The 14,346-nt window shown below is 40.1% G+C and overlaps 1 protein-coding gene across 3 annotated transcripts in view; it reads left to right on the top strand.

The window, feature by feature from the left end:
- The first annotated feature begins 4,737 nt into the window (after window positions 1–4,737).
- SNX13 (sorting nexin 13) overlaps window positions 4,738–14,346 on the top strand; it is an 87,754-nt gene continuing 78,145 nt past the window's right edge. For all 3 annotated transcript variants that reach the window (XM_042472390.1, XM_042472391.1, XM_042472389.1), the window contains exon 1: window positions 4,738–4,990. In XM_042472390.1, coding sequence (XP_042328324.1) covers window positions 4,979–4,990 — 12 coding nt within the window. In that variant the 5' untranslated portion in view covers window positions 4,738–4,978. The remainder of the gene's footprint in view (window positions 4,991–14,346) is intronic.

The raw sequence follows: 14,346 nt of genomic DNA, 5'->3' as shown, positions 1-14,346 counted from the left end.
GCAAAATTTCTGCAAAGAGGCAGATATGCACATGCTTATATAAAACCATCTACACACATTTGTGCATTATTATATAAGTAATCTTATTTTCTTATATAAATATGCACATGTTCTTCTGTTTGAGTGAATACTTTATGCTAGGGCTGTAACTGCACTACAGAAATAATCCAGTTTGATGCCTCTTAAACTGCCATGGCTCTTTAACTGCCATGGAATTTTGGGATTTCTAGTTTTGTGAGACATTTAGCCTTCTCTGTCAGAGCTCTGGTGCCACAACAAACTGCAATTCCCACAATTCTATAGCATTGAACCATGACAATTAAAGTGGTGTCAAACTGGATTATTTCTGCAGTGGATGCAGCCTAGGTTTTAGGCTCAATACCTTGAAACTCCATACAGAAGCAGGAAAGCTCCTGTCTAATAATAGCTGCCATAGAGTATACTTGAGCTAGATGAATAGCAGTACAACTCAGAATGAGGCAGAATGAGGCAGTATCCTGTTTCTATAACTGCAAGCACACAGTAAAATGAATAATAGATATGAAAGGCCATGCTGGCAAACTTGATGTTCTTCCCATAGTCATATAAATGTATCCAATTTTAATCCTCACATATCCCCATTAAGGGAGTTATAGTTTATTCCAACTGATATCTTAAAATTTCATACAAGGTATTAGAATTCTGTCAAGTGCCAGCCAGTCCTACTACTACCATGCCAATTTGTGTACACAAGAAATGGCAAAGATGAGGAAGAGAGGAACGTTATTTCCATTGGGAATGGGGAAAAAAACTTTTCATGGAATAATTTTCTAACAATTACCTCATGAGAGGGTTTCTCATATAATTCTAATTCTATATATACTTTTTAAGACAATATTTTAATATAGACAACACAGGCCAAACTCACATGGCAGAATTGAGCCCAAATTGCCCTATGCAGGCACGGATCTAGAGGATCTGGTCTAACCTCCGGCTAAAGAGCCTTTACCCTGGGATAAAATAGCCCTGTTTTTCTGTGGCGCTTCAATATAAACCTTCATAGCAAAACTAGACTGTCCAGATAAGCTCCCTCTCCCCTCCCCGCTCTTTACCTTTGTGAAGTTGATCCATCTGAGAAGTCTCCCCAGTTGCCCCATCTGACATGGAAACAGGGTGCTGAGGCCCTCAGTCTGCAAGTCTATGTGCACTTGCCTGGGAATAAGCTCAAGAGAATACAGTCATATTTACTTCTTGGTAAATGTGATTGGATCATTATATGTTGTAAACAAACCAAATTGTACAATTATATATGCTAAATCATGCACGATATATTGGGTATACAAGCAGTAAAACAAATTTTATTCCAATATGAAAATAAAATACTGGGAGAAAATAACATTAGGCGAGCCAGTGTGGCATAGTGGTTTGAGTGTTGGACTATGACTTCAGAAACCGGGGTTTGATTCCCAGCTCGGCCATGAAACCCACTGGGTGACCTTGGGCACGTCATATGCTATTAGCCTCAGGGGAAGGCAATGTTTAGAAGTCCTCTAAACAAATCTTGCCAAGAGTCACCATAAATTGGAAATGATTTGCAGGCGCACAACAAAAACAATATTAATACTGGATCCAGTGTCAAACTGGATTATTTCTGCAGTGCGGATACAGCCCAAGATAGCTCTCCTTTCAAACAATGATGAAGTTACGAGTCCCTAATTCCTTATTTGCATGAAATACTGGAACAAAATTCAATCAGCAAAATGAAAAAGCTGAAATATATATATATACAACCTCTACACTCCATTCAAAGCTTAGGAATGTCCTCTATCTTTGTGACTAAGGAACTGCCCCTCTTTAAGATAAACAATGATCAAAACCATCATTTCCCTACAAAGCACCATAATGCATGACAAGCTTAAGAAAAGGTAGAGGTCAGTAGAAAAAGAGGGAAATCACAGGGCGGATGGATGGACTAAATCAGAGAGGCCACAGGCCTGAGCCTACAGGATCTGAGCAGAGAGCAGTGGAGGTCAGGGAGTGTTGGAGATGTCTCATCCACAGGGTCACCATGAGTCGTGTCAACTTGGGGGCATTTAACACCAACAAATTTATTGACAGTGTCCCATGAATTCAGAAATCTCACACAGGCCCAATATCACACAGCTTGGGTGGGGAATTTTGGGCCCTCTAGATGTGTTGGGCTACAATAGCCACAGTCCATTACTATTGGCTATGATGGGACTTCTAGGCTATGTCCGCACTGCAGAAATAATCCAGGCTGAATGTGAAGTCAAAGGCTTTCATGGCTGGCATCCATAGTTTTGGGTGGGTTTTTGGGGTTATGAAGCTGTGTTCTAGAAAATGCCAGCCACAGGAATAAACTCTTGTTGAAAATGGCATCATAGCCTGAAAAACCCACAAAAAACTCCTGACACCACTCAAACTGCCATGGCTCAATGTTATGGCACTCAGGGAACTGTAGTGTTGTGAGTACAATACAGTACAGTATATGAATATATGTGATGGCCCAGAGCTGATATTGAGATGCAGTCTCAGTTCTTTATTCATTTGTAGCTATTTGGGTTATTCTTGGCATTGCCCCCAAGTCTGATAATTCTCTGTGTATATAGAAAATGTTGGTGGATGAAGGCAGATGAAGCCATAATTCTCAGTTTATCTGATGTACATGACCATCAATTATTTTGCCAGTATACCAGGGTCCAGCACCATATTTGTGCTTATTAGCGACAATTGTTTTGTTTTTCTATAATCTCATTGGTCAACCAGTTTTGTAGTCCATGGGCCACCAGTGTGAGCAGCATTGTGATAAACAACATTAGACATGCAGGTGTACAATCTCAAATGAACTAAAGTTGACTGTAGGGTGCACAGCAACAGTTCCTTATTTATAGCTGGGCTCCATAAAGTGCAGTGTGCAAAAATATGAGTGCCAGGGCATATATAATTTAGTTCCTTATTCAGCTGACTCTGTTTTGAAGTTTCAGAGAAATAAGGAACTGGGAACTAGTCCCCAGCCTTTGCGTCGGTCACAGCAATCTGTTACTCTGGCTCATGTGCAAGTGCTATTCTATTCCAAAACTGCCCTGTCAACCTCTTCTAGACCCATCGGTTGCTTGGCATTCTGGTTTTAAAAAGTCTGCTATCCTGTTAAGCCTTTCTGGATCCGATACAAAACTAGACACCGAGGTTGATTAATTTGGTACAACCAGCAGTTCCTGTCTTTAAGCAGTCAGTGAAGAAGATAAGAATCCATATTTGACAACACCCATAAACAAGTGCTGAAAGGGTGCAAAAAGGGCGCAACTCTTTAGACGAGGCAGCATCTATGTATACGGATTTTCCAGACTAACACAGCTGTGTCTTTGAACTCTTTAGATGAGTGTGTTGGTGTGGTTAAGAAACAAAGAACATTAGGACAACAGCACTATTATAAACAGAAAGGAGCCCCATTATGTTCACGGATTAGAATTCAGAGACCTGTTAGTCTGGAATATCAGTATACAAAGGTGAGGAAGTACACCAAATCTACCCAAGTTTATGCTACAACTTCTTTTGCACTGTTAGTCTCAAAGCTGTTACAAGGGCCCTTTGCATACTAATATTTGGGACCCCAGTTGTCCTAGGGTTGCATCCACACTACAGAAATAATCCACTTCAACAGCACTTTTAACTTCTATGGCTCCATGCTATGAAATTCTTGGAACAATAGCATGGAGCCATAGAAGTTAAAAGTGCTGTTGAAGTGGATTATTTGTGCAGTCCAGTGTGAATGCAGCCGTACTTACTACCTTTTCTTATTTCTGGCCTGCTCTCTCCAGCTGCATCCAGACTGCAGAAATAATCCAGTTTAGCCTTATGTTACAACTATTGTCCATGACATTCGTTTGACACGGGGAATTATGATTTATGATAAACAGAGTACTAAAAACATGTCTTAAGAATTCTGTATAGTGTGCATACTTTTAATTTTGTTACCTAATGGCCTATTGGCTGAAAGAAAGGTATGGTTGTTTGTTGCTTTTAATTTTGCTAGTTGTTTATGTCACAACTATTGTCACAACATTCAGCGATATGTGGGAATTACCATTTATGAGGAACATAAAGAGTACTAAAACACGACTAAAAAGATTCTGTATGGTACGTATACTTTTAATCTTTTTGCCTAATGACCTATTGGCTGAAAAAAGAAAGGCATGATTGATGTTTTGTATGCTACCTAAAATGTTGCTAGTTGTTTTATGTCACAACCATTGTCACGATGTTGTGTGACATGTGGGGATGACGCCTTATTACGAGGAACACAAGGGCACTAAACACATGACTAAAAGGATTCTGTACACAGTACTTTTTTAATCTTGTTGCCTAAATGGCCTGTGGGCTGAAATAAAGGCTTGTTTGTTTGTTTGTGTTACTTTTAAGGTCAGTGGAGGGGAGGAGGGGTGACACCATAAAGCCAAGGAGAACACAAGTGTGTGTGTGTCTGCATCCACACTTGAGAGGTAACCCGGTTTGGTACCGCTTTTACTGTTGTTTGGGTCAAGGCTGTGGAATTCTGGGAGTTGGAGTTTGTTGTGGGGTCCAGAGCCTTGACCCAAAGGGAGTTAAAGCGGTACTAAACCGGGTTATCTCTCAAGTGTGGACGCAGCCCTTCTCTCTCCCTCGTCCTGTGGGCGGGAACCGGTGGGCAGAGCCGCCTTCGGGCCACCCCAATGGGCGTCCTCCTGGGCTGTTCATGAGGAGGAGGCGCCTCACGTAGCCTCTCCTCAAGATGGCCGCCGCTCCTGAGCGACCTGCGGAGGAGGAGGAGGAGGAGGCGCCGGCGGCCCTGAGGAGCCCCTGAGGCGGAGGTCGGCAGCCGTCCGTCCCGGGCTTCCATCCCTTTTCGGTGGAGGTTTCTGGGCTGCCAAGGCTTGGGCCCCAGCAGCAACGCCATGCGGCGGGGCTAAGAGCCGGGGCTTGCTTCCACCTCGAGTTAATAATGTTAGCAGAGGTAAAAATCATAGCCAAGGAAGAGAAGGGGAGGCTGGTGTTTCTGGAGGAGGGAAGGACCTGCTTGATCCTGCTCAAAATGGAGGGCGTTTTGTGGAATCCGTCCCTGGATTTAAGAAAGGGGGGGAATGGAGGACGCGTCCGGGGAAAGGAGGACCCAGGCCTCTGTTTGTGGTGAAGGCTGTCCTCTTTCTTTTTCTAGAGGGATTTCTGGAGCAGCCTCGCTCTTTCGTGGGCCTCCTTGTTTTGCTCCTTGTTTTGCTGCTTCTTTTTGGGGTTGGGCCGGTCTAGAGTTGTTTGTTTTTTAAAAAATTGTGTGTTGTGTGTGTTGTTTGTGTGGCTGTCGGCTCCTCAGTGGCCTCCTTTAGGCTCGCTTAAGGAGAGACGTCAGTGTGATTAAGCTAATCATAATGCCTGCTCCAGATCAAGGCTGTTTCTTCTCCCACTTCAGGCCTCCTCCTCCTCTGGCTCCAGATTTTTCTTTTCATTCCTGGAGAATTTCCCATTAAAGTCCCTGGGAAGGAAAATCCCCCTTTTCAGGGCTGTCTGTAAGGTATCTCTGCAGAAATAACCCAGTTTGAGGCCCTGCTTCAGTGCTAGGGGATTCTGGGAACTGTAGTCCTCTGGGAGCATTTTATGATTAGGGATTTTTGTGGGTTTTGAGGGGTATGTGGCCCTGTTTCTACAGGAGTTTATTCCTGATGTTTCCCTGGCATCTGTGGCTGGGGTCTTCAGAGAATGATGGCATGGAAGTGAGTGGGATATGTATGTGTATATCGATACTTATATACACATATTATGTATGCATATATATGTGTGTGTGTGTATACATATATATGTATACACACACCTACAGTATATATGTATATATACACACACACACCTACAGTGCGTGTGTATATGTATGTGTGTACTGTGTGTATGTATATATATATATATACACACACACACACACATGCACACATACAGTGTGTGTGTGTTTATATAATACATACATACACACACACACACTCTGTGACCCTGAGTTGGGAGGAGTGATTTCCATGTTACACACAATACACAGATTAACATGGAAATTACTCCTCCCAACTCAGGGTCACACACACAGTGTGTGTGTGTGTGTATGTATGTGTGTGTGTATGTATACGTATACGTATATATATATATATATATATATATACACACACACACACATACACACACACATACATATACACATAAATACTATACACACATATCATACATACCCCATTCACTTCCATGCCAGCATTCTCTGAAGACGCCAGCCACAGATGCAAGCAAAATGTCAGGAAGAAACTCTTCTAGAAACATGGCCACACAGCCCGAAAAACCCACAAAAAGACTACAGATGCCGGCCATGAAAAGCCTTCGATTTCACATTCTATTATTATTATTATTATTATTATTATTATTATTATTATTATTATTTAACATTTATTTATACAGCAGCTGTAAAGTTTGCACAGTACATTACATAGTAAGGGTCAAGTAAAATAGGGGAGGGGGGAGAAGAAGAAAAACCTGTCAAGCGGCATACAATCTAAAACAACAGCGTTACATGATTAAAATATCTCTAAAATAGTACTAACTGGTATACATTAAACACAGTGTAAGCGGCGGATTAACAACCGGTAATTGGGAATGCCTCCCTAAACAAGAGTTTATTAGCCTTCTCTGCCAGAAAGCTCTCAACAAACTACAATTCCTAATGGTGGTAGAAGTCAAAGATACACCGTATATACTCGACTATAAGTTGACCTCATGTATAAGTTGAGGACAACTTTTGGGGCCAAAATTATGGCTTTTGCTTTGACCCATGGATAGGTTGAGGGTAAAACTTAGAGGCATATAGCAAAGGATCTAAAGGATGAAGCAAAGCAAAACAATGTCAAAGAACTTACAAAATCTCAGCAGGCATAACTGTGCTTATTCTTAAGGCTGGATGGATGAGAGAGTAGAGGGGGTCAGTCCTTCCAGGACAGATTATACTCTTGCTTTTCATCAGTTAGTCTTAACGGTGCTACAAGATCTCTTTACGTACAGTTCCCAATATTCCATAGCACTGAGCCAGGGCAGTTAAAACAGCCTCAATCTGGGTTATTTCTGCAATGTGTTTTGGACCCTTGTGTGTGTTGTGTGTCGTCTCAAGGCCACCCTAAGGTGACCCTATCACAGGGTTTTCTTGGCTACATCTCTTCAGAGGGGCTTTGTCATGGATGTCCTCTGAGGCTGAGAGAGTGTGACTTGGCCAAGGTTGCCCAGTGGATTTCCATGGCCAAGCCAATTCAAGCCTTAAAATGATAGTCCAACACTCAAACCACTATGTTTTGCTAGCTAGAAATAATGCAGTGTGACGCCACTTCTAATTGCCGTGGCGCCATCCTACACAATCCTGCGATTTGTAGTTTTGTGAGGCATCCGCATTGTTTTGGCAGACATAGCTTGTAGACCTTGTAAAACTACAAAGCCAAGGATTTCATAGGATGGGGCTCCAGCACTTAAAGTGGTGTGTTGTGTGCCTTCAAGTCATTTCCGACTTATGGTGACCCTAAGGTGAACCTATCATGGGGTTTTCTTGGTAAGATTTGTTCAGAGGAGGTTCACCATTGCCTTCCCCAGAGGCTGAGAGAGTGTGACTTGCCGAAGGTCACCCACTGGGTTTCATGGCCAAGCTGGAATCCAACTACATTATTTCCACAGTGTAGATAGGCACACTTTATGTCATGAACTGAGAGGGATGGTTAGTCCTGGTTCCAGGTTAATGCTTTGTTGTTTACTGCCCAGCAGTTTCCTTATCAGCTTCATAAGTTTCTTGCATGGGATTGTTCAGGTGATTTTGGTCAGGTAAGGACATCAAGTGTGTCAATGTTGTCTTTACAAGATGAGTCAGAGTGCAAAAGCGTACAGAAAACAACCCCAATCTTTTTTGGCATATGTATGTTTGGGACTAGGATTGTGATTGGTCAAAAGGGAGTACAGCCCTGTCATATGCAAAGGGATCTTGTAGCACCTTTGAGACTAACTGAAAGAAAGAAGTTGGCAGCATCAGCTTTGAGCCTATCTCCTCAGATCCATGTTTATGAAGAAGGCTCAGAGTCTGTGAAAGTTCATGCTACCAGCTTCTTTCTCTGTTAGTCTCAAAAGTGCTACAAGATCCCTTTGCATACTGATTTTCCACACTAACACGGCTATGTCTTTGTTTTCCTTTCAGGTTTGGTACTTTCTTAGCCAGTCTGAATGACTGATTTCATAGTGTTTGTATGCTGAGTTCTTGGCTGAATGCCAGTGATTCGCTTTTGTGTAAAGAGATGATTCTTATGTGGTACCAAGTTAAGGCATGAAAACTATGGTTTTGTTTTTGTTTTTTAAGCAAAAGTGTTGGCAGACCTCTAAGCTACACAGAGTCAAACATGGCGCAGTTTGTTCTTTGCTGCTGTATGCTTAAGATTTTTCAAGGGGCCTAACTATTGTTGACTTAATAGTTGATTGTTGTTGTATGCCTTCAAGCCCACTTCAGATTTATGGCGACCCTAAAGTGAACCCATCACAGGTTTTTCTTGGCAAGATTTGTTCAGAGCGGGCTTACCATTGCCTTGGTTTTTAGGTCGAGAGAATGTGACTTGAGTTGGTTTCCCTGGCTGAACAGGGATTCGAATCTTGATCTCCAGAGTCATAGTCCAACACTAAAACCCCTAGACCAGTGATTCCCAAACTTTAGTTTTCTAAATGTTTTAGATTTCAGCTTCCATCATTCTTTACTGTTGACCAAACTGGCTGCGGCTGCTGGGAGTTGAGGTCCAAAACACATGGAGCACCAAGGTTTGGGAATCACTGCTCTAGACCATGATATTTTTGTATAATATGTGACTTACCTTGTGGCTAGGTGGTTTTCCACTGAAGTAGTTTACTAATACCTTCGTCTTAAAGATATTGATCTCAAATTTACTAAGCAAATTGAGCTTCTTTATAGTATTGGGCCATTGGTTTTGCAGCAGGGTTTTTTCTTTATCCTTGTGCCGGAAACTCATTTAAGTAGAGATGATAATGTGTGAAAATAAGACACCGTGAAAGCATCTGATACACTGCTAAGCACTAGTTTGGGTGCTCTGAAGTTAAGTAGTGAGGAGCGTAAGTTTGACGATGATATGAAATCATTTGAAATTATTTGAAGTAGTAAGAACAACAGTGGATTGTGAAGAACACAAAAAGGGTTCTTTAGATGGCGAAAAGGCAGTAAAATGATAAACACAAGTTAGTGTAACCAAAGGGATGCATACTGGGGCAAAAACTTATCAGTTTCATCTATACACAGAGGGGATCTGGGATGATAGCGACAGACCAAGAAAAGGAGCCTGACCAAGGAAATGTCCACCTAGTTTGTGGTGGCTATAAAAAGGTGAATTCCATGTTGGCCATAAAGTGAAAGGGAATTGAAAGCAAAACTGATACTACCCTGCTCACCTTAATGAAATCCATGATGTGACATATCTGGAATACTTTGTACTCTTTTGATCACCGTACCTAAGATACTATAGAACTGGAAGAGGTGCAGAAAAGGGTAACCAAAATCACCAAGTGACTGGAGCAGCTACTGTGTAAGGAAAAATGACAGCATATGGCACTTTGATAAAAAGACGAGTAAGGGAAGGTGCAATCTGTGTGTGTGTGTGTGTGTGTGTGTGTGTGTGTATATATATATCCTACCTTTATGCTATTGCAGGACATTAGGCAGCTTGCAATATAAATTAAAAGAGAATACAGCTGAAATCATAATAGTAAAAAGCAATTATCACCAGTTAATTAAACTGAATAAAAACATTTAAATCATAACCGATGTGGGAAAAGTACAGCACATGCAAGATATGGTTCCAAAACACACAGCAGAAAAATCCAGTTTAGGACTGCTTTAACTGCCATGGCTCAGTGCCAGGGAATTCTGGGAATTGTAGTTTTGTGAGACATTTAGTCTTCTCTGTCAGAGAGCTCTGGTGCCACAGTAAACTACAATCCTCAGGATTCCCTAGCACTGAGCCAGGGCAATTAAAGTGGTCTCAAACAGGATTATTTCTGCAGTTTGTTTTGGACCATAGTGATGGCTCTCAACTTGGATGGCTTTAAAAGATACTTGGATAAATTAATGGAAGCTTTGCCCTTTATTAACTCTAGTATTGGAGGCAGTATTCTGCAGTGTATCTGTTGCCTGGAGCCATGAAGAAGAGTGCAATTGTGGTCTTGTCTCAATGGCCGGTTTCCCATAGGTAACTATTTTGCCACATCATGAACAAAACATTGAGACTTACAGGCCATTGGTTTGGATCAATATGGCTTCTTTTATTCTTATTTCTCTCAGGCAAGTAAGTAAACTGACTTCAAGTTTACTTGCTGATGCCTTCTTGTTGTTACCTCAATAATCTATGGGACAAGAAAGTATAGAAAAATAATGTTGTTTCCTGCCGGCATGGTATGGTTCAATTTAATTTGGAAACTTGTGTGTTCTTTTACCAGAAGAGGTTTTACAAATGCATTTTTCTACCTGATATAGAAAAGGCTAGGAGCAAATAAGAATAAGAAAATATTATTTAGGTAGTAGTCAGAGTGTTCAGGATGCTTGTCCACTTAGACCATCTTGATAATTTCTCACAACAACTCTGTTGTGTAATTCAGTATGAATGTCTTCACATTGTAGATGCACTGACTCTGGGAGATAATGGCATCTTTAAAGCCACACCTGGTTAATTTGTGGCAGATCCATACTCACAACCTGTACTGTAAAACATTAATTCTACCTGTGTTTCCTGTTTGTGCTGCAACGCGACTTAAAAGTTTACTTGTTCTTACAGTAACTGGAGCATTTAGCAGCATACTATGACAGGTAATGAAATACTGTGTTGATAAGTTACTTTTTTCCCTTAGGACTTGGTTACTCTTTTTGGAGAGCTGAAGTATTTGTTTTTATTGGGTATGTTGAGGTCAAATAAGAACATTCTGTTTTAATCTTTCATTTTGATCCTGTTCAGATATGCACATTCCAGAATGAAAGGTGCAGGGTGGTACTAGTGGATTTCTACCAGTGTAAGAGCTGGAGACAAAGATGCCTTGCACAGCAAGTACTTAGCCAATATTTGTGTACTGATGTCTGTAAAATGAGCAACAATAAGACATAGCTTCTGCATTAGCCTTTTACCTGGGCTCTTATAATTACATTTGAGGATAATTGGAAAATACACATATGGATAGCTTTATTTTTATGTTACAGTATTATGATACATATTTGAACATATAGTCTCTTAATAGTGCCCTTCTATATGTATAATCTATACTGTGTTCAGTGGGTCTTGCTACCTACTGAATATTTAAATTTTTTAAACTCATGTGTGTGATTAAATATAAATGTAATTTGTTTAAATTAAATCTACCACAATAGTTTACAACTGGGATGGTATTTTCATTGGTGAACTTAGCATCTCAGAACTGCTAGTCAGTGGCATGGTTTACAGACACACCAAAAAACCACAAGTGAGATTTCTTTGGGATTCTGGCTTTTCATGAATGAACTCTACAGTTTGCTCCATCTTCGTGGTTCCTGTCTACCATGACTGCTAAAGAATCTTTCCTTACTGGGATTTCTAGTCATTTCTTCTAATAAGTTAGAATCTTTGGTTGTGTGTGTGGCTGTTAACTTATGGTGATCCCATGAATTTCAGTGTTCTTAGGCAAGAAATACTGAGAGGTGGTTTGCCAGTTCCTTCCTTGAAATCTAGCCTACAGCACCTGGCAGTCATTGGCAGTGTCTCATTCAAGTATTAACCAGAGCTGACCCTGCTTAGTTTCTAAGAACAGACAGGTCTCAGTCTGTTTAACAGTCTCTTTTGGTTTGTTTACCATCACTGTGGAAGAGAGAAGCAAAGTGGGAGCAAATTATCTCTATGGCTGCATCTGTACTGCAGAAATAATCTGTTTTGACACCACTTTAACTGGCATGACTCAGTCCTATGGAATTCTGGGAATTGTAGTTTGCTCTCTGGCACCATAGCTCTCTGACAGATTAAGTGCGAGTCACAATAAACCAAAATTCCAGGCTTTGTTTTAAAGAATTTTATTTGCACATGGTCTTTGTTTATTCTAGTTATTTGTTATATTTCTGTGCTACTGAGTCCATAAAGCCCACTGAGCAGAGCTAAAACCATAGAATAGAAAAACATACAATTTAGCACTAAAACCTTTCAAAAAAAAAACTATGAAGTTAAACTAAAACCAACAGTAGTGCTAAAATATAAAAAATACAAACACAGATGGCAAGTGAGGAGGGAGAAAATGGTGCGCATCTGCGGTGGTGCATGCAAGAGCGCACCACCATTTTAACCAATAGGGCTTGAATATCCACGATATTTTCGATTTGTGCCGGGGGAGGTCCAGAATGGATTCCCTGTGAATCAGGAGGGACAAATGTATTTCTACGTTTAAAGATGATATAAAATCTACTCCCAGAAATAAAATAACATTGGAATAAAGTTTCTTATTTCTCTAGTTTGTCCTATGTTTTGGTCTAGATTTCCTTAATAAAAGAAAAGAGGAAGCAAAAGTTCCTTGTCATTTATGATTATCAGTCTGCTTAAGAAATAGAGCTCTTTTTCATGTTTTGATTCATGATGTTAAGAGCGTATTAATGGAAGTGGGAGAATTAGGGAAGCCCATTGTAGAGAAAGTTGAAGCCTACCTCAAAATTTGAAAGCAAGGTATGAATAGCTTAAATGTCTCCATTGTGCAAATTGAATAGTGCTGATATAGTTTTGCTATTGTTCTCATCATATACAGTAGTTGCATTTAGATACCATTCTCAATAACTATTTCATCTTCAGTAGAGTTCTAGTATGCAAAATACATCTTTGCAGTCTAGCCATCTTAATCAGAGATAGACAAGCTGTGTTGTCAAAATAAATCAAAGAGATTACCAGCATGCCATTCTGACTCTCTCAGTTGCAACAAGATTAACTGTGCAGTAAGAAATTGTATTTTAATTTCCCTATAGGCCATAAATCGGAAACAACTTTAAGGCACCCAACAACAACAGATAGCTGGTAATGTTTACTTTCCTCGCATCTAACTTGTGAGGGTCTTGTATAGATTTTTATACAAAGTAGAGGAAAGGATGTTTACCTTGATATTTTAAACAATTTTCAGAAAAAGTAACTGACAATTTCTTTGGCAGTGTTAGTTATGCTGCAGTTGATTTTTTTGTACATTAGCAGGAATATTGCAATTTTGTTTGACACATTTGTGTTTACAACTCCTCTGTACTCATAAATCTGAAAGAGAGCTGAATTTGATCCACAGTTTTGAAACTGATACATCTTTGTTCATGTGTAGACAGAGCACAGAATGTACCGGTATCTGTAGAATCTGTTAGCTAAAAGAACCCCTCATATCATTCTGGCTTTTTATTAATAGATGTATGTAGTTTTTGGAGAGATGGTTGGAGGTGCTCTGACTTTTAGCAGTCTAAAAAGGATGATGTATTGTGCTTTGACTCACACAACCACATATAGTCCTCCATAATTTTAATCTGTGCTTATGGCTACACCAACTTTAAGAAATTGATTTTTTAAGCATACTTTCAGTTATAGTCTGAATGCTGTTGGGATTCCTAATTAGAACAGACCCATTAAGATAAAGGAACATACACAAGTGTTTGCTCACCATTTATCAATTTATTCCATAGGTCTACTATTGTGGGGACTAACCAACCCTATTCTTGCTTATATTTACTAAATATGTACAAAGCAGAGTGGCTCAATGCTGTGGAATTCTGGGAACTGTAGTTTGTTGTGGCACTAGAGCTCTCTGATAGAGAAGATTAAATGTCTCACAAAACTACAATCCCCAGAATTTCATAGCACTGAGCCATGGTAGTTAAAGTGGTGTCACACTGGATTATTTCTGCAGTGTAGATGCAGCCTTAAGTATTTAAATATATTTTAATAGCATAATTTTCATTCTGTAATGCAGAACATGGTATTTTCACAGTTTAGGACCATTAGCTATAGGATGTTATACATTTCTCAGTCTACTACACCTAGTCTTGTATGTCAGTGATTTTTGCTATATCAGGCAATGTTTCTGTTCTTTAAATATACAGACAGAGGAAGCAACACCTAACTTTGGTTTCAAATAGAAGCAGTTAGTTGTGCAGATGTAAGAAAAATCCTGTATTTAAAAGACATAAACAAAGTTCATACAACATAGGCGTTCCTCTTTATATTTATGACTGCCCTAGATGAGCTTAGGTTTGAAATTTAACAGCGACCATCCATCCATCCGTTTATTTATACCTCACCT

Source organism: Sceloporus undulatus, chromosome 6 (genome assembly GCF_019175285.1).
Source record: "Sceloporus undulatus isolate JIND9_A2432 ecotype Alabama chromosome 6, SceUnd_v1.1, whole genome shotgun sequence".
NCBI classification, from domain to species: Eukaryota; Metazoa; Chordata; class Lepidosauria; order Squamata; family Phrynosomatidae; genus Sceloporus; species Sceloporus undulatus.
This window is presented reverse-complemented; position numbering and strand designations above follow the sequence as displayed.